This window comes from Haliotis asinina, chromosome 13 (genome assembly GCF_037392515.1).
Source record: "Haliotis asinina isolate JCU_RB_2024 chromosome 13, JCU_Hal_asi_v2, whole genome shotgun sequence".
Lineage (NCBI taxonomy): Eukaryota > Metazoa > Mollusca > Gastropoda > Lepetellida > Haliotidae > Haliotis > Haliotis asinina.
Window position 1 is genome coordinate 47,790,088 of NC_090292.1, and position 21,938 is coordinate 47,812,025.

Consider the following 21,938-nt stretch of genomic DNA (forward strand, 5'->3'; position numbering starts at 1 on the left):
TGCTAGAACCCACGACACCCAACAGAGACACTGTAATATAACACACAACATGTATCCTAGAACCCACGATACCCAACAGAGACACTGTAATATAACACACAACATGTATCCTAGAACCCACGATACCCAACAGAGACACTGTAATATAACACACAACATGTATCCTAGAACCCACGATACCCAACAGAGACACTGTAATATAACACACAACATGTATCCTAGAACCCACGATACACAACAGAGACACTGTAATATAACACACAACATTTATCCTAGAACCCACGACACCCAACAGAGACACTGTAATATAACACACAACATATATCCTAGAACCCACGATACCCAACAGAGACACTGTAATATAACACACATGTATCCTAGAACCCACGATACCCAACAGAGACACTGTAATACAACACACAACATGTATCCTAGAACCCACGATACCCAACAGAGACACTGTAATACAACACACAACATGTATGCTAGAACCCACGATACCCAACAGAGACACTGTAATACAACACACAACATGCATCCTAGAACCCACGATACCCAACAGAGACACTGTAATACAACACACAACATGTATCCTAGAACCCACGATACCCAACAGAGACACTGTAATATAACACACAACATGTATCCTGGAACCCACGATACACAACAGAGACACTGTAATACAACACACAACATGTATCCTAGAACCCACGATACCCAACAGAGACACTGTAATATAACACACAACATGTATCCTAGAACCCACGATACCCAACAGAGACACTGTAATATAACACACAACATGTATGCTAGAACCCACGATACCCAACAGAGACACTGTAATATAACACACAACATGTATCCTAGAACCCACGATACACAACAGAGACACTGTAATACAACACACAACATGTATCCTAGAACCCACGATACCCAACAGAGACACTGTAATATAACACACAACATGTATCCTAGAACCCACGATACCCAACAGAGACACTGTAATATAACACACAACATGTATGCTAGAACCCACGATACCCAACAGAGACACTGTAATATAACACACAACATGTATCCTAGAACCCACAACATGTATCCTAGAACCCACGATACACAACAGAGACACTGTAATACAACACACAACATGTATCCTAGAACCCACGATACCCAACAGAGACACTGTAATATAACACACAACATGTATCCTAGAACCCACGATACCCAACAGAGACACTGTAATATAACACACAACATGTATCCTAGAACCCACGATACACAAAATGTCCTGTAAAATAACAAGTGTTATCAGTTGTAAAATTGCAGGAAGGAAGTTTCTTGTGACCAGTCACAACAGCTAAGAGTCGCAATATCCAAGTTAAAATGACGTCAATGCTAGGATAACATTCCCACTGGGACAATCGGCTTATGATGTTACACCACGGCTTCATGGCAGAGTCATTCAAGTTTGGAGACGCCATGCCGAGCACAGCAACATCCTAAATTAGGGGTGGGTCCATGGTGCATGGATGGTTTCACAATGAGTAGCCAAACTACGCCCCGTGCTGTCAAAGATAGGGCCACAGGCTAATACTATCTGAAGACATTATTGAACACTAATGGGGTCATTTGTTAATCTTGATACTATATTTCGTGTCACGTTGACAGTGGCAATACACAGAGAAGTGTTGGGATTGGCGAGCATTTAGCACGGCCGCTCAGCTTTCTCACCTAATTATGCACCATGTATAGACACACCACTGGTGTAGCGTGTTATCCTCGCAGCTGGCGTTATACCAAACACTTCAGTCGAAAACTATATAAAAGCTGTTCTCCCGGCGGCGATGCAGTTGCCTTCCAAGCTGTGTGCTGTTCAGTTAAAACAATGGAGCTAGCAACAGTCGTATTCCTGAGCCTTGTATTGTGTGGCATCGAAGACGTATATGCTGCTGAAAGTTTGGCAACACTGACTACACGTGTGAGGGTGGTAGAACAAGACCTTAGAGCTTGGAAGTTTTCAAGCATTGAAACTGAGACTAAAGTGGTGAACAAGTTTAAGGTTTGGGAGGAGTCACTGAAAGAAGAACTTACTTCAACATTCCTTCCTTCACTGATAAAACCTCTCGTCAAACAAGCGATTAACAAGATCATGACTGATGAGTACATTGGAAATGAGATGAGAGGACAAGTTCTCAGTGAAGTACAAAGCTTGAAAACCAGGGTTCAAATCACAAAGACACAACTTCAAGCATTAACAAAGGACTTAAGACGTTTTCAACGGGAAAGAGACACATACAGAGAAAGTGCTGGAAAAGAACGTAGCGAGTTGACCAAAGACGTCCGGGCACTACAGCTGCAGGTGAATAGGACAGTAGTTAATGCGTCATATACAAAGATGCTGAGAACGCAACTCAATCGAACCATCGATGACCTGTTTGACGCAAACCCGACACTCACTGGTCTCAAACAGGACTTCAGGACGCTGAATGCAAGTTGTGTGGTGACAGGAAATGCAATTGAATCATACCGGGAGGGCATGCAGGAAATACAGATAAAGTTACCTACCGACATTCGGCGTTTAAACCTTCAGCTGAATCAAACCATCGATGACCTGTTTGACACAAACCAGAAACTCAATGGTCTCACACAGGACTTCAGGAAGCTGAATACCAGTTGTGTGGTGACAGGAAAAGCAATTGAATCATACCAGGAGGACTTGCAGGAAATACAAATGAAGTTGCCTTCAGACATACGACGTTTAAACCTTCAACTCAATCAAACCATCAATGGCCTGTTTGACGCAAACCCGACACTCACTGGTCTCAAACAGGACTTCAGGACGCTGAATGCAAGTTGTGTGGTGACAGGAAATGCAATTGAATCATACCGGGAGGGCATGCAGGAAATACAGATAAAGTTACCTACCGACATTCGGCGTTTAAACCTTCAGCTGAATCAAACCATCGATGACCTGTTTGACACAAACCAGAAACTCAATGGTCTCACACAGGACTTCAGGAAGCTGAATACCAGTTGTGTGGTGACAGGAAAAGCAATTGAATCATACCAGGAGGACTTGCAGGAAATACAAATGAAGTTGCCTTCAGACATACGACGTTTAAACCTTCAACTCAATCAAACCATCAATGGCCTGTTTGACACAAACCATATAGTCACTGGCCTCACACAGGACTTGAGGAGGCTGAATACAAGTTGTTGTGGGATGAGGAAAGAGATCAAGGAGCCTTCAACCACGACGTATCCTGGAACTACAGAAGGTGAGTCATTAAGCAAAAGACTTGTCACGTAATTAACATTGTGTTTCGATGTCACAACCGAAATATATGAGAATAACATTAATTTGTGTGTCAACACAGGGTTTGCACGACAGGGCAACTTGGGATTAGGTTGACATATCAACAAACAGTTGTAAACGTAAACATGAAGTTTGGGCATGTCGAATTGTCGTTTTTTGATACAAGTCGTAGGTTTTACCTCTACGACGTACTGAGAACGTTAGACACCATATACATTGGGCAAGAATCCTCCGTCATTGCTCTTGAAGGGCTTGTACAAGCTGACGTTAATTTCCAGAAACAAGGGCTCTATAGCACAAATCTGACGATTCACACGGTCTCACGTACGAGTGTTCAGTAGGTGAAGTGTCAGGTGCCTGGGAGGACATAAAACCACACTGACTTTTCTTGTAGAAAAGAATGAGGACAGGCCTTGTCATGCTGGAACGTAATCCGGTCCTGGTGGTAACGTTCGAACGGTAGCAGAACCGGATGCAGACTTTGATCAATGCATCATTGAGCAGTGACAGTACCATCCACAACAACAACATCTGTCCCCAAACCATAACACCTCCTCCACTAAACGGTTCCACGTCTTGTACATTCCTGAACAGCTGAAACGTGCTTTCGCCTGAGAACATCACTCTCTTCCACTGCCTGTTTCTTTCCCCTGACGAACCGTACGTGCCCACCTAAGACGTTGACGTCTTGGCACGTCAGCCGTACACCACGTTAAGGCCTGAAGTTGCAGATACCTTATTGTCTGAGTCAACGTGCTGGTGCTGTCCATGTGCAGTCGTTTCTGATGTCATCGTTAAGAAACAGTTACTCGGGTGCAGGATACCTAAGTAGCGCTTCTCGTTCAAGGTGGTGACGCGAGGTCTTCCACTTCTGGGCCTGTCTACTGTCCGCTCTACTGTCCGTCCTGTAGCAGGTCATCAGCCTTGTGATGATTAGACCCAAGGCCGCTGCAACATGAGCAGGGGGGACACCCATCTGTACCCATTTGTGTGCACTCTTAAATCCTAAAGATGCACGTGCTTCATGCAATCTGTTCACGAGATGTTCGGCTTCACGATCTGTTGCAGTTGTGATGTTCGCCCAAACACAACTTTATTTTAAGGACAAACGTTTGGGAAGCGTTGTAGCGTTTGTTCCAAACTCATAACAACCTACAAAATTTGAGTTTGAGTCCTAATTATCGAATTAAATTTTCGTGTCGTTTCTTTTGTCATTCACTCGAATATTGAACAAACATTTATGTGCAAGACACATGATGAATGGTCACAGTAGTTTGGTGCTTTACCTAGTAAAATAATACTCCTAAATAAAAAGTGTGTTCACTCCTTGCTTGTGGTACGAATTCACCTCATTCAGTGCCGATGAATGGCTTCACTACTTGTTTCTTCTTTCAAATGAATGTGCGTAATTCACACCAGATAACGTAATCTAAATAACATCCTAAGTGATATGTTTCAGATGGACTGTATTTTACTCATGTGACAATACCGGAGATGTGCAAACAATAAGATAACCTAGAATTTCGTTTCCACAAACATAGACGTTGCCAGAGGTTAGGTATTTTTTCTGGACATATTTAAAGGTGCTCCCAGTACTATATGGAATTTCTGCTGGTGCACGGAACGAAAGATGTGCATATAACATGAGCTTGAGAATAGCAAATGGCCAAATAGGCTTCCATAGTTTGAAACTTCGAACAGATTGAATTCGTGTTTAATCTGAGTTTATACAGTTTGACCTGGTAAAGAGTAAAGTTTTGTTGTTGCTGTTTTCACTTCTCTAGCAGTTTGAAACTTGTAACATGTCAAATTATGTCTCACTATTTGTTCTGGCGTCTTTTTGCCGTGAAATCTATTCTGTGTATCAATGGCGTCAACAGCTCGAAGCGAACTATCCTTCAGTGTCTACTATATCAATTATTCTCGGCCTTGAGGGATAATATGTGCACATTATGTATTTAGTAGACATTAAGGACGCCAGTTACATTGTAAATGTGTCGAAACGGTTATCTGTTTTTACGTATCAGATGTACTCTTCTATGCTTGTGATATGTTAAAGGTACACAACTTACTTTTCCATTGTTTTTATTGCAATTTGTTCTACCCTCTTGCTATTAATACTCGAAGACGACTCCGCATTAGACTATGCGGGGGTTACTGATGGCGTGTCGGCACCGAAGTGACACCTTGAAAATACTGTGGCCACAGCAGCACGGATAGATTTCTATTTGTACACTGTGAAAAGACTGCATCTTTTACTTAGTGATGACATGGGTTTCTGGACAGTATTGACGTTATAACACCACATTGCGTCGTCAAGTGTTTGTTTACAAACATTGCAAACAAGTGAGCTAACTGTTGGCATACTGTTACATTGCTGTGCAAGTCGAGGTAAAAGACATATTAACTTGGGGGTAGCAGGCAGGACACACTGTACATGAGCTACCTTTACCTCTGGAATCACTTCCTGGTAGTCACATGACCAACGACAAATGTTTAGGTCAAACGGTCAGTCGAAAGGCAGTGGTTCTCGGCTGAAGAAACCAGAACTTACAGACTTGTCAAGAAGACCTGGTCTTGCTAGGTCAGGGCCTTTAGGTCAGACCTGTCCAGCACAGCCCTGGTCAACTAAACATTGAACGTTCTATGTTCCCGGTATTATGACCTGACAACTGAAAACAGCCTCAGTATGACAGACATCTGAACATCAGATTGAATGAAACCTTACACCAGATTGTATCTTTGCTTGTCCGTGAATACTAGCATTTGTGGATTGCCCTTGTACAAATTAGTTTATGTTTGCCCTTTCAAGAGCGGTAGGAGGTTACCCCGGGTAATCGGGTAGTGCGAGACTGCAAATGGGGTATTTACTTCACTAATTAACCGCCTGGTAGCAGAGGTAACACAACTGCCTGGTTGGGTCTGAAATCTTCTGAAACAACCACCAGGTCATATTACTCTTGGGTGATGCCATGGTAAACGCTGCAGATAGCGTCTGTATATTACAGCCACAAACCCGTGGTTTGTCTTCAGTACACAATACTCAGGGCATACAATTACCAGGCCACTAAGACCACGGTCCTCTGAATAGGCGGACGACTTAGGAATGCTGTATCTGATCATAATATACTCTCTATATATTTCCCCCTATTGTTCAGGAGAAATTTCATCCAGAGCGCAATATAACCAGATAAGACAGTTAGAGACCTTTGGAAATGAAAAGAAAACACGTCATTACCTTTTTGATCGATCTCTATAGTTTTCGCAGTAGCATAGCGCATGTACACTTGCACATAAATACAACGTCCATTATATCCAGACTACACTGTATCTCGGTATGTATTTCGCATCTTGGCCGATGGATGCCGAGTTGTTTTTCAGGCGTACAGTTTGAAAGGTGAATGTTCTGTGAGAACTCCGCTCGCGAGGTCCTGGATTTACATACTGCTATGAAATTGTACAGAAATGTAGAATATCACACAGATGATCCTATATGTTGATACATAAGTGAATGCCTCGGTAGTTTGAGAACAAGACGCTGCTAATTTTGTATGCGTTAAAGGACAGTTAAAAACCTGTTAGCTTGCATCGATTAATGAACTGTGCTAGAAAACACAGCCTGATGTTTGAAGGACATGTGTGTATATGAAATGGATGATATGTGTGCTTCTGCATTACGTGCATTACGTTATACGCACAAGACAATAAATGACTCGCAATAAATTTTTAAATTTCTCCTATGATGTCAAACGACGACTGAGATCATACTCGTACAAAGATAAAGGGACGTAACTCAGTAATGCTTAAAACTAGGTTAGTGTGATTTAACTTAATTGGAGAACACTTGTTCCATATTCTCCCGTTTGTGCAGATATATTTGGACTATTTTCCATCATTATTAACAGAGTATTATTCATATTTTCAAACGTAATAAAATTACTGAATAGATCACAACATGTTATTTTACGGCATTGCCTGTTTTATGCATTTTGCGATGTTGGTTTTCTAATTAGTATATATCTCAGACAATTTCCATTAATTGTATAAAAGGTTTTGACTTCGTTGTCAGAATTTAACATTCTTCATCCAAACATAAAACAATGATTTTACCATTTAAATAGCGTCCTAAACATGTCAACACTTAGACATTTAAACATTCAAATCTACGTATCTGCGTAACCTGTTTGGTATCAATTTTAATGTAAGTGAAAAAAAAATTGTCCAAATTAAGAGTTGACATTGTAAATATATTTTACAGTAGTTTTCGTATAAATATTACTAGAGTTCGTTATCCTGCCATCACAATATTTTCAATAAGAGTTGATTATATTATCAAAAACAATTATAGTGAGTTGTGAAACATTTCTGTCGAACGCGCACCTGGCCAATGAATATGTTTTACGTGTGTAAAACGACGAACACAAATTCAATGAACAAGAAAATTCCTTTAAATTTGTGTGCGTGTATCTTTCATTAAATGTTTAAATAATTATCAGTTCTAATATTATCAGTTTTACTTGATAAGTTGAATTAAATCGGTGTGTATTAATTAGTTGATATAAAACTGTATATATTAGTTACGCTTGCTACGAAAGTGTATTTTCTGTATATTTTGTTATTAATTCAGTAATAACTATTATTGGATCACAACGTTTAGTGTTTTGAACAATAATTATGATGGGTCACATTTCGTATAATAGATGGTCAACATTTTTTGGATTTTGGCAGCAGGTTTTCTGGATATTATCTGCCCTTGGCCTTCTATTTGCTGACTTCCGGGAAAATATTCAAGGGCATTCGCGTGGCGATGGTTGTATGTGCTCGAACTTTCGGGAAATGACTGAATATATATATATAAAGGCTAGTTGACATGTTGTGAGGGACATTCACACATTCGCTAGAGTTTATATCTTTCTGGCTCTGTCAACGAATGATCTACAGACCGCTCGCAGCGTTACATTCTGCATGGCTGTTTCACCTGAATCAAAATTAACTGCTGTCAGACCGCTGTTTTAGACTTGTCTTTATTCTATTTTGCTGGTTCACGAGGGGGTTTCTTACATCATTTGTGACAGCAAATTCTTAACCATAACACGCTGAATCGAACATTGTATATGCCAGGAACTAACATTCATGTTGTGATCTTCTACCATTTATGTAAAGATTTGAAATACGGCATACTACACTAAGTGAGTCAGTTTCTTCTGTAAACATTATTCAAACAATCACCACCTTCCAAAGAATAAAAACGCATACCATATATAATATGATATGGCTAACTATATAGACTGAAGTTTCATGAAAATGTCCAAGAGCGCCCGTGGTGGTCGCTCTCGAGTGGTAGTTGAGGATGGTGGACAAGAGACAGGGAAGACAAGAGTCAATAGTAGAGATGAAGACAGCAGCAGCCATGGTTTATTATTGTTAGGTTGAGTGATGGTCGAAATGGTACATTCGGTGGTAAACATGAGACAAAACGCACATCGGGACCGATTGGCCAATGATCCCGATGTGGCGACCCTCTCTGTCACTTACACACATTCAGAACTCCGACGGCAATTCTTCATCGTGGACGTAGTCGTATGTGGGGCGACGACCATTGCCGACAACCCGACTAACCGCACAATCCGTCCACTTCTGTCAATGATCTGGTTTCCGTGGTTGGTCTCGCTGGTTGGTCTCGCTGGTTGGAATACACCGACTGTTTGCTGAATACATTACATAGACAAAGGGGATAGAATTTCGGTGCACTTTGAAACAAATAGATCGTTTGAATAAATGAAGTTTTAAGGAAACATATTGAAATGATTTAGTCTATGTCAAAAACATATATGAAAGATACGCAAACTGTACGCCATAATACTGAAAACGTAATCGGGATGATTGGACGATTGTGTTTACTCTTGTTCAACCGACCTTCACGTAAAAGAAACTGTCTAACATGTATGTATATCGGCCTTCGCAAAACATGACTTGTTAACACGCTCCAATATATATGGTACAAAGCGCACTTCAGCATCCGTGTAAGTGTATTTTCGAAAACATCTCAACAGATTCTGTTTTCAATGGTGGGGTTTCCGAATTATTAGTAGTCAGTGATCAATACTCCCAGTAATTGTTCGATGTTCACATTTCCTAATTTATAGCAAATAATGCTGCGAACCGCGATTTCGTATTGTGTCAAAAATGGCGACATTTACAATGAAACTTATTTGGAAATGTAATTTTAGTCACTTTAGCTTTGACTGAGGTAATAGTGAATGAAATCCAGAAACAGGAAATTTCACTCAGAATTCAAAATTGTGAAATATATCGGTGTTCGTGACATATTTAGAATTTCATTGGAATCCAAAGTAAGGGCTGTAGAGGACATTTATGTCCCTGTGGCATTCACGGGGCTATACTATATATAGAGCGATCGATGTTGTCAATCACAAAATTTCAATCTGTAAAACCTAGATTTAGGAAGTGTTTCTTTTTTCATGCGGTCTCGGTTATGGGTTATCTCAGACAAACTGAACGATACACGATTAATATTTTTTCCTGAGTCTGAGTGCGTCAGTGTCCTTGTTTGACAGAGTGGTCGCAGCTATTACATCTGGGTCCCTAATATCCTACATACAAACTGAACGATATACGGTCTATAAGATATGTATTCGGAATTTAATCATGCATAATACTCAAAGACAAAACGGCACCCGTGAAGAGCCACCTCCTCGTGGTGGGTGCTGGGTAACGCCAAGTGCTCTTCTCCCGTGTGGACCCGGAGCAGAATGTGTCCACAGCACCCCATTGCTAGTCGTAAAAGGCGACCAAATTGGGCAACCTGTTTGCCGTGGGTTGCGTCCCGTGTCGGTGGAGGACGGGATCCTGGTGGTTGAGGGCAATTGGGCTATTAACTACGCTCCATTTGCCCAACACACCACTTCGGCCCTTACTTCACCTAGACGGGTGGTTGAACTGTCCCGGTTCAACCAATCGGCTGGTCATGCCAAGCCCTGTGCATAGATTTTATATGATTGCACAACCCTTTTACTTGGACTTTTTGAAAATATGGTCTTGGCACCCTTATTCATAGGAAAAATTTCACTTCGTGATACGTTTTTCATAAGCTTTGCCTAGAGTCTTATGCCCAGAAGGCGGTGGCTCATGGGCCAATCTGGTGGAATGATTATACTTTTAATTTTTCTGCTGGAGTATATCATCCGGGTATCCTTGGTGCTGCAAGCTGGAGATCCGCTTGTTTATAGCATTGTCCTTGTGATACTCCGTGGTGGGTGGGGAGCTCGGATGATGAAACAATCATAAACTCACTATGGCTTACCAGACTCCCTCGAAAAAGACCAAACGTCAACTTGATAATGACAATGAAGAGAATGAATCCACTGTAACAGAAAGTTGGCCACGTTTCGTTGTTCTTGACACTGTTGACAAGACTCCACTAAAGTTGAACCCTTTTATTATTTCTAAGGGTATATATGGCATTGCAGGCGACGTTAAGAACATCAAACGCTTGCGTTCGGGATCTCTACTGATAGAATGCAATCGAAAACAGCAGGCCTCCAACCTATTGTCAATGCAAACATTGGCTGGCATTCCTGTCTCAGTCACAGCCCATAGAACCTTGAACACCTGCAAAGGCATCATAAGAGATAGAGACCGTTTGTTAGCTGACATGTCAGAACTGGACATTGCGTCTGAAATGAAAGATCAAGGTGTGACATATGTTAAACGATTTACTACCCAGAAAAACAATGAACTGATATCCACAAACACATATCTTGTTTCATTCTCATCTCCAAGTCTCCCTCAGTCTCTTAAAGTGGGTTATTGTAACATCGCAGTTGCAGTATACATCCCAAATCCACTGAGGTGTTTTCGATGCCAAAAATATGGTCATGGAGTTAATACCTGTACACAGCCAGTGACATGTGCTCATTGTAGTGAAACGTCTCATGTAACGGAAGACTGCACTAGCACTGTCAAAAAATGCACAAATTGTTCAGGCACTCATTCATCTTTTTCCAAAGAATGTAAAATATGGCAAAAGCAAATGGAAATAAACAAAGTGAAATTCACTCAAAATGTTAGCTTTGCAGATGCTAGAAAGATTGTGGAATCAACACTATCTAATACGACTTATGCATCGGTCAACAGATTACCTTCTGACACCATGACTAAAAAAGTATCCACTTCATCAAGTGTGACTCAAACAGACCTGACTTGGGTTAAAACTGATAATCCGAAACCTTTCACGCCTGAACAAACTACTCAGACTTCAGAAACAAATGTGAACGCCCGTGTGCCATCTACAGTTCAGGGTGAAGAACAGAGATTGTCACAATCTACAGGACATACTCGATCTGAAACAAACTCAAAGTCTAAAAATACTGTCAAAACGAGAACAGGTAATCGGAAAAAGACTGACAGACCACCCAAGGGTTCAGAAAATCGTATACAATTATTCAATAAATATGGTTCACTCGAAGACATGGATGTGTCAGAAAACATCCACCACAGGGCACATAGCTTGTCGCCCTCCAGGAAAGTGAGGGGTAGATCCCCAATCGACCCACCTAAAAGATAATGTCTTCCAAACATAAAGTACAATGGAACTGTAGAGGATTGAAGACTAATTATAATGAGTTACATCTGTTAGTCCAAGATCTGGCACCATCATCATTTTGTCTGCAGGAAACCCATCTGAAACAGACAGATACATTTAATTTACGTCAGTACGATGCATATCATTATTTCTCACCTTCGGGTGATAGGACCTCTGGTGGATCTTCAATCCTTGTTAAGCAGAATGTTATCCACAGCCATGTACCACTTACAACTAATCTTCAAGCCGTTGCAGTGAGACTTACACTTCATGTTGTACTTACATTATGCTCACTGTATATTCCGCCTTCTTCAACACTTCACGTAACTGATCTCCAAGCTCTCTATGATCAACTTCCGAAACCATGCATTATAATGGGTGATCTTAATGGTCACAATCCACTCTGGGGTGGTACAAATACTAACACTAAAGGTAAAATACTGGAAGATTTCATCTCAAATAATGACCTGTGCATTTTTAATGATGATTCAAGCACTTATCTACATCCTGCAACGGACGCCTACTCTTCTCTAGATTTGTCTCTAGCAGACTCTAATCTACTCAATGAATTTGATTGGTCCGTTCACAAGGATCTCTATGGAAGTGATCATTTTCCAACGATATTATCTGCATCTTCTCCGACTGATTCTTCATCTTATACAAGATGGAATTTTTCCAAGGCCGATTGGTCCTCATTTCAAACTCAATGCACATCTCAACTAAGACCCGAATGTTTCAGTGATATTGCTGATCCTATTCAGGTATTTTCTGACGTTTTAAATGTAATTGCTGATGAGTGCATACCAAGATCCTCTACAACTCCACATGTACGAAAGCCATGGTTTACGACAGACTGTAAAAGTGCTAGAAAAGCAAGGAAAAAGGCAGAGAAATATTTCCGCCATCACCCAACTGTCCATAACTTATACAGATTTAAAATACTGAATGCAAAGGCGCGTCGTACCTTTAAACAAAGTAAGCGACAATCTTGGAGGAACTATATCTCCAAAATTAATTCACGCACGCCAATGTCCAAAGTATGGAACATGGTTCAAAGAATTAAAGGCAAAGGTTCAAAATCTGCCGTTCACCATCTCAAAGATGGTGATAATCTAATTACTGACAAATGTCAAATTGCAAATAAAATTGGCGAAACTCTTGCCAAAACTTCTTCATCAGCAAATTACGTCCCTGAGTTTCAGAGATACCAGAAACAACAGGAGAAGATAAAACTTAAATTTGAATCAGATAATGGTGAAGACTATAATGAAGTGTTTTCATTACATGAGCTATATACTGCTCTTGAGCAAGCTCATGACACAGCAGCGGGTGATGACAATATTCATTATCAGCTGCTGAAACACTTGCCTGAACCATGTCTGGTTACACTTTTGGATATATTTGACAAAATATGGACATCTGGAAACTTTCCTCCTTCATGGCGTAATGCCATTGTGGTCCCAATACCCAAACCTGGTAAGGATCCTACTGATCCTTCCAATTACAGACCGATATCTTTAACCAGCTGTGTCTGTAAAACCATGGAGCGAATGGTAAATAACAGATTGATTTGGTATCTGGAAACCAATAACCTCATTACAAATATTCAATGTGGTAGTACTAAAGTACTATTGATCATATGGTACGTTTAGAATCCTTCGTTAAAAATGCTATAGTCAATAGACAACATGCTGTGTCGATTTTCTTTGATCTCGAGAAAGCTTATGACACGACATGGAAGCATAGTATTTTGAAGGATTTACATGACTTTGGGTTGAGAGGCCGTTTGCCTCTTTTTATATCACAGTTTTTAAAAGACAGACAATTTCAAGTCCGAGTGGGTTCTACCCTGTCTGACCATTATAATCAGGATCAGGGTGTTCCACAAGGCAGTATTTTGTCTGTCACTTTATTTAGCATTAAGATCAACAGTTTATCCAAGGTTTTAAACGATTCGATTGACGGATCACTCTTTGTGGATGATTTTAATATTTCTTGTCGTGCTAAACATATGCGTACCATTGAACGGCAACTACAGTTGTGTTTAAATAAAATAAATAAATGGTGTCTTGAAAACGGCTTTAAATTTTCTAAATCAAAAACTAATTGTATATATTTTTGTAGAAAATATAAGCCGCATAAGGACCCAGAATTATCTTTAATGGCACCCCTATCAAAGTTGTAAAGGAGGCCAAGTTCCTGGGTTTAATTTTCGACTCTCATTTAACATTCTTACCGCATATTAAATCCCTTAAAGCTAAATGCCCGAAGGCACTAGATTTGTTAAAAGTTGTTTCAAATTCAAAGTGGGGAGGGGATCAAGCTACCCTCCTTCACTTATACAGATCATTAGTACGGTCTAAACTTGATTATGGCTCCGTCGTATATGGTGGAGCCTGTAAAAGCAACCTGAAACTTCTTGATTCTATCCACCACCAAAGTCTAAGACTTTGTCTTGGGTCCTTTAGAACTTCACCTGTTGACAGTCTCTACTTTGAGGCTGACGAACCTTCTCTTACACAACGCTGTATTAAATTATCCTTACAACATATTACTAAATTGCACTCTAATCAATCTAACCCTGCATATAACTGTGTGTTCAATCCACTGTATGAGGATTTGTACGACAAGAAGTCTTCTCTTGTTCCACCTCTTGGGCTCAGAATTAAACCCTTTCTTTCTTCTGCCGGCATTGAGCTGGAAAATATAGCTCCCTCCCGTCTTCTTTCTTCTCCTCCTTGGCAGATGGTTAGGCCACTAGTTGACCTAACATTAACTACCTTTAGAAAATCAGAACCGAATGAATTACAGTATAAACAATAATATAATCAATTGAAACATAAATATAGCAATTATAAACCCTTATTTACAGATGGGTCCAAGGACGGTGGAGCAGTGGCTTGTGCCACTGTCATTGGATCCAGAACAATATCTTTTAGATTACCAAATAATAGCTCTATTTTTACAGCAGAAGCTAACGCCCTACTAACGGCTCTCAAATACATACAAAAACACCCTAAACATAAACAGTATATAATCTTTTCCGACTCTCTTTCTTGCCTTCAGGCGATTAAAAATATTTCTTGTAAACATCCACTTTTAATAGAAATTATTGAACTGTACAATAATCTTGCTACTGGCCAGTGCGACATCGTCCTTTGTTGGTTACCTAGTCACGTTGGCATTTCTGGTAACACAATGGCCGATCTTGCTGCCAAGGCAGCACTCAACAAATCTGTGACACCACTTCTTATTCCATACTCAGATTATAAAGCTGCAATAAGATCTTATATCCGTCATCTGATGCAGAAGAAGTGGGACACCCAAGTAGGTATAAATAAATTACATGAAATAAAACCTTATATCGGTTATACTTACTTGGGTTGTCAGTCCAGATTTGAGGAGGTCATTATGCGACGATGTCGCATTGGCCATACGAGGTATACTCATGGTTATCTATTAAAAGGTGAAGATCCTCCGTTTTGTATCCCTTGTGATGAAAGAATCACAGTCAAGCATGTCATGCTTGACTGTGTTGAATATTCCATCACAAGGGATAAATATTTTAATTCACAACCTTTGAAGGATCTTTTTAAATATGTTAGCTCTCATTTAATTATTTCATTTTTAAAAGAATTAGATTTGCTGAATGAATTGTAAATAGATAAATATTTTATGCTTGGAAGTTTGAATTAGTAACTTAGAGTGTTAGTGGCTGTATCCTCGAGGGGGGTTAAAGCACTGTAAAATTATTGTCCTCCTGAGTCGTAAGTCCCAAAACATTTGAAGTCAAATTTGATCTTCCATCTTTTCTTAGCTGTAGTATTTCTGTCATTTTAATTTGTGGCTAATCTTGCATACAATCACCAGCAGCTGAGAGGATGATGTAAATCCAGCTAGGGACCATGCAGGTAGCAGAAGTACTGTAAGTCCCCATGGCCCCTAGTATGGTGATCTCCCTTCAGTTGTTGATGATCCATGTAGCCTGTTTTTATATTGTATTGTCTGAATAGGGATATTAGTTTTAACTTTTCACGCTAGTTTTATTTCTTATTGTAATATTCTAGTTGTTTTACTGTCCGTCGTCGACAGATTTTTCTCATATACATAGATTCCTTTTACAAGAATGCTCTCGTCACGATATGGCTGCAATACTGCCGATGTGACGTTAAATATTAACTCACTCACTCACTCAAAGACAAAACGCATGTAGAAAGACGAAAACAGGTCAGCAGTAGTGCAACAGTACACGAGTCTCCAGCCAGGCTTTTCAGGTTTCACAACCAAATGACGGACTCCAGTGGTGGTTTTCGTCAATGGCAGCGACTTTATTGGTTAGAGGATATATATATATATATATATATATACACACACACACACACACACACACACACACACACACACACACACACACACACACACACACACACACACACACACACATATATATACCTGTATGTCTTGTTAAAACGGCAGAGAAACTCAGTTCTGTGTGGTCCTCAGTCAGGGGGGCTTTTATCCATAACCCTCTGTCGACGGGTCACTTATCGGTCAGTGGTCATTAAAACCACTAGTGGCAACTTGTCCACCACCGTGATTGATGTTGGTAATTAATACCCTTTGAGAAGCTGTTGACTCCCATTGAACTCTGTACACAAACACGTTTATGGCTTTAAAATCTTGCTCACAGACATTTATGGTCACTGTGGGTCCCGTACGATGGCCCTGGGGTGAACCCGTCCAACAAGCCTGTCAGACTTCATGTTTCTGCATTTGACCACTGGCCGACTGCATCGTGAAAATTACTTGGGTTAGGCTTAACTTTGTTACACTAGAAATGTTTAAGTGTTATATATAATTTCCTGAACAACATATTCCCTGTTTTCAGCCTCCACGACTGACGCGAGTGAGGATCTGACACCCAGCAAGACGGTTCCACCGAAGCCAGTGACGACACAAGACTTTGATCCACACGGTAGGTTGGAAAACCCAGCAGCAACAGTTGTACTGACATTGCCAACTTGTAAAGTTCAACAAACATCAAAACTCTCAAGTCGTACACAAAATAATTCTGCAACCTCTCACTCTAACAGAAAGTAACGTATTACACATACCATTGTTAATTCCAGGAACCACATGCTGACATGCCCGTCATGTTGGATTGTTGTCAGCCATGATGGAATTGTTTAATTGACGTAGCAATGTCCGAGCCACGTGCAACATGATGTAAACATTGTAGATGTGTGACCAAGATGTCTGGTGTACATAGTTTACTTTGTGTTGCAGCGACTCCATCAGCAGCAGCAGGTCGCGACCTCTACGACGCCAGCGAGGACGGTGACCTGGAGAGAGTGAAGCGGATCCTGGCAGCGGTTCACGTGAACATCAACTATAGAGGAGGAGAGTACGGCTGGACACCGGTGATGGCGGCAGCATATAATGAACACAGGGATGTGGTGGGGTTCCTTGTGGGTAGAGGGGCTGATGTGTCACTGGTGAGCAGGTTCGGTAACAACGTCCTTCAGTTGGCCTGTTATGGTGGAGACCTGGACACCGTGAAGCTGATCCTGTCCCTCAAAGTGCTGGACATCAACACTAGAGGACAGTACAGCAGGACACCAGTGATGGCGGCAGCATGGAAGGGACAGAGGGATGTGGTGGAGTTCCTTGTAGGTAGAGGGGCTGATGTGTCACTTGTGGACAAGGGCGGTGACAACGCCCTTCACTTGTCCTGTATGGGTGGGGATCTGGATACAGTGACGTTTGTCGTGTCCCTGGGCGTGCTGGACATCAACGCCAGGGACAACTTCGGGCGGACAGCGGCCGACATAGCGAGAAACTATAGACATCAGCGAGTGTTGGATCTCCTGTTGTCACGCGGTGCACACTGAAGTTAGTGTGTAGACAAAGAGGGAGCACATGTCGTTACTGATTATTGCGTGGTGTGTGCCGTTAACGTTGTCGTGTGTCACGACTCAGTTGATTTCCTTTTATTTTTTTTATTTTATTTTATTTTTTCCTTTTATTTTTCTGAATACAAATAAACGTTCTTGAGTATTTTCAGAATTTTGTCATGTTTTGTATGTGGATTCACGCAGGATCAGGTAAGGCAATAGGGAAATGAGTGTATACATGTAAAGATAAACTATGACATATTGTACGTAAACGTCGCCAGTCTTGACATAATTCTGTGTTATTTTTGTTCTGTGAATCTCGCGAATTGTGAAACAGACAACAACAAACTGTTTGCTTACATGTCGCTGCACTCTATGACCTCAGACAGAACCGAGGTTCACTCAGCTGACGTGGCGTCATTTGTACAGTGACAGTGACGTCACTATGCTGATGACGTCTGAGACATGCACGAGTGCTCGACAGTCTTCTCAGCCAGCAGTAGCGGCGCACTGCCGCTCAACACAAGCAGTGTTACTCAAATACCATGTTGTCGCTGTTGCTTAACAAATGGAGACTGGAAGTCTGTAGCTGATCACTGTAGGATTTAACCATGCACCCAGTCAGACATGCACCCAGTCTGCAGTGACTAATATGGAAAATTAAACCGAAAACCATCATCAACCAAGTCATCTCAGTTTTATTTATTCCTGGATGCCAGAAGAACAAATATATCTCCTCCACTTCTCTGTTTCCCAATCTACCATTCTTATTCTAGGTACACAATTGCTGAAATGACCGGTAAGAATAATGTACATCGTAAATATCGCCATTTCTGGAACATGACGAATGCGCCATTTACGGCACCGTTTACTGTACGTTGTAAATGTAAGCGCCGTTTATTTACTCTTTGAAGTGAGTCTGAAAAATAGCCCGTCAGTGGTCAATGTCATGTTGTTTGGTTTGGTTGTTTTGTTTTGTTTTGGTTTGGTTTGGGTTTTTTTTATTTATTTATTTTATTTTATTTTATTTTATTTTTTTTTTTTTGGGGTTTTGATCATTTTGAAACCTTACAAGCAATCTTGAAATCGTTTGGAATGTCTTGGAAGCAGGTGAACACAAGTTTTCCGCTCCATTAGATAGTTTAATGGTTTGGTTTATGAGTTATCTCTTGGCATTATTCCAGCAAAATCACAACGGGGTACACCTGATATGGACTTCGCATATTGTACCCATGTGAAGATTCGAACGATTGAATATTGGCCACGATTCATTGTGATTGAGACACCTGACAAGACGCCGTTAAAACTGAACCCCTTTGCTGTGTCCAAGGGTATTCAGGGTATTGCAGGGGAGGTGAAAAACATTAGACGCTTGCGTTCGGGTGCCCTGCTAGTTGAATGCGGGAAAAAACAACAAGCAACGAACCTCATGAACATAAAATCTTTCGTGGGCATTCCGGTCACGGTCTCTGCTCACAAGACCTTGAATACAAGTAAAGGTATTGTGAGAGATCGTGATCGATTGTTGGATGATATGTTGGAACTTGATATAGGATCTGAAATGAAGGATCAAGGTGTGCTCTATGTCAAGCGCTTTTCAACGCGGAGAAACAACGAAACCATCAAAACGAATACGTACCTGTTTACTTTTTCATCTCCAAATGCACCCAAATCAGTGAAGGCAGGCTACTGTAACATTCCAGTTGATACGTACATCCCCAACCCGCTCAGGTGTTTTAAATGCCAGAAATATGGACACGGTGTGAATACTTGCACATTGTCTGTTGTGTGTGCTCACTGTGGTGAGAAGACACACACAACAGAAGATTGTGACAGTGATTATAAAAAATGCACCAATTGCTCAGGCGACCATTCGTCCTTTTCTAAACAGTGTCCTATTTGGAAAGAGCAAATGGAGATCAATAAAATAAAATTTACACAAAATATCTCCTTTTCTGAGGCCAAAAAACTGGTAAAGAGATCTGAACTTTCAGAAAGTTATGCTACAGTAGCAAAAACATCATTGGGGTCTAGTTCTAAAACAACGTCAACCACAGGCTGTCAAACTACCTTGACTTGGGTCAGTTGCGACTCTCCACAACATTTGTGCACTGCTATATCATCACAGACTGAGGAATCACTTCCTAAAACCTCAAAGACTTCGTCTGATCATAAATCAGCATCTCAGTCACACTCAAAGTCTCAATCTACAGCTGAGAGTCAACAAACGGTGAAAAGTAAACCGAAGCCAAAGCCTGATGCTTCAAAACAACAAAGTGGCAGAGCTCCTAAAGGATCACAAAATAAAATTCAATTGTGCAATAAATATGGGTCTCTTGAAGAAATGGACGTTTCTGAAAATGTCCATTCTAGGGCACATAGCTTGTCGCCCTCCAAAAGAGTGCGGGGTAGATCCCCAATAAATCCCCCTAAAAGATAGTTTATTCCAATAATATTGTACAGTGGAACTGCAGAGGATTGAGGACTAATTTCCATGAATTACAGCTATTAGTCCAAGATTTTACACCTTCAGCGATATGTCTCCAAGAGACATATTTAAAACAAACAGATACATTTAATTTTCGTCAGTTTAACACATATCATTGTTTTGCACCTCCGGGTGATCGGGCCACTGGCGGATCATCCATTCTAGTCAAACAAAACGTTATTCAAAGCCCTGTTTCACTTAATACTAATATGCAGGCTGTTGCAGTGAGAATTACGTTAGATGTAGCGTTTACGCTATGCTCTCTTTATATTTCTCCGTCTTCGACGTTTGCTAAAACTGATCTGCAAGCTCTATATGATCAGTTCCCGAAGCCCTGTATTATAATGGGAGATTTAAATGGGCACAACCCACTCTGGGGTAGTATACCTACTAACACTAAAGGGAAATTGTTGGAGGACTTTTGTTCTGACAATGATTTGTGTATTCATAATGATGGTTCCAGCACATATTTACATCCTGGTACAGGGACCTATTCTGCTCTTGACTTGTCTCTGACAACTTCCGAACTACTAAATGAATTCGAATGGTCAGTCCACGATGACCTCTGTGGAAGTGACCATTTTCCTACTATGTTAAAAGCTGTAACTACATCTGATGTTCCTCCGTCATCAAGACGAAATTTTAAAAAGGCTAACTGGGCTTTATATGAAACACTGTGTGCTGAAAAACTTAAACCTGAACTTTTTATTGACGTTCCTGATACTATTAAATGCTTTTCGGATGAACTGAATTCCATAGCTGATGAGTGTATACCAAAGTCCTCTGTAGTTCCACACATAAGAAAACCATGGTTCAACGATGAGTGCAAACAAGCTAGGAAGGCAAGGAAAAAAGCAGAACATTATTTCCGTCGCCATCCTATGGTGCATAATTTAAATAAATTTAGAATTTTAAATGCTAAAGCTCGGCGTACTTTTAAACAGAACAAAGCCAATCTTGGCAAAATTATGTATCCAAATTAAATTCTCGGACACCCATGTCCAAGGTATGGAACATGGTCCAGAAAATCAAAGGTAAAGGTACTAAATCTACTGTCCATCATCTTAAAGATGGAGATCAATTACTTACTGATAAATCAGATATCGCAAATAAATTGGGCGAAACACTCGCTAAACACTCTTCCTCTTCTAATTATTTACCTAAATTCCAGCAATATCAAAAAGAACAAAAAAAGAAAACTATTAATTTCAATTCTGATAATGGGGAAGATTATAATGAAACGTTTTCTATTCATGAACTCCATACTGCTCTTGATCAGGCTCATGACACTGCTACTGGAGCTGATAACATACATTATCAACTCCTGAAGCACTTACCAGAATCCTGCCTAGAAACTCTCCTAAATATTTTTGATGATATTTGGACATCGGGTAACTTTCCTCCGTCATGGCGTGACGCCATAGTAATACCAATACCTAAACCTGGACGTGATCATACGGATCCATCCAATTATCGTCCGATTTCATTAACAAGCTGTGTTTGCAAGACCATGGAACGCCTGATAAATAATCGACTTGTTTGGTACTTGGAAACTAATAACCTTATCACAGATATACAATGTGGTTTCCGCAAAAACAGAAGTACTGTCGATCACTTAGTGCGTTTAGAATCATT

At 40.6% G+C, this 21,938-nt stretch overlaps 1 protein-coding gene across 1 annotated transcript; it reads left to right on the plus strand.

Moving 5' to 3' along the window:
* Positions 1–1,852: 1,852 nt before the first annotated feature.
* Positions 1,853–17,983, plus strand: LOC137259971 (uncharacterized). Its single transcript, XM_067797627.1, has 3 exons — positions 1,853–3,278; positions 16,810–16,896; positions 17,208–17,983. Exons 1-3 carry the CDS (start codon positions 1,886–1,888, stop codon positions 17,810–17,812), a joined length of 2,085 nt encoding a protein of 694 aa, XP_067653728.1. The 5' UTR covers positions 1,853–1,885; the 3' UTR covers positions 17,813–17,983.
* Positions 17,984–21,938: the final 3,955 nt, after the last annotated feature.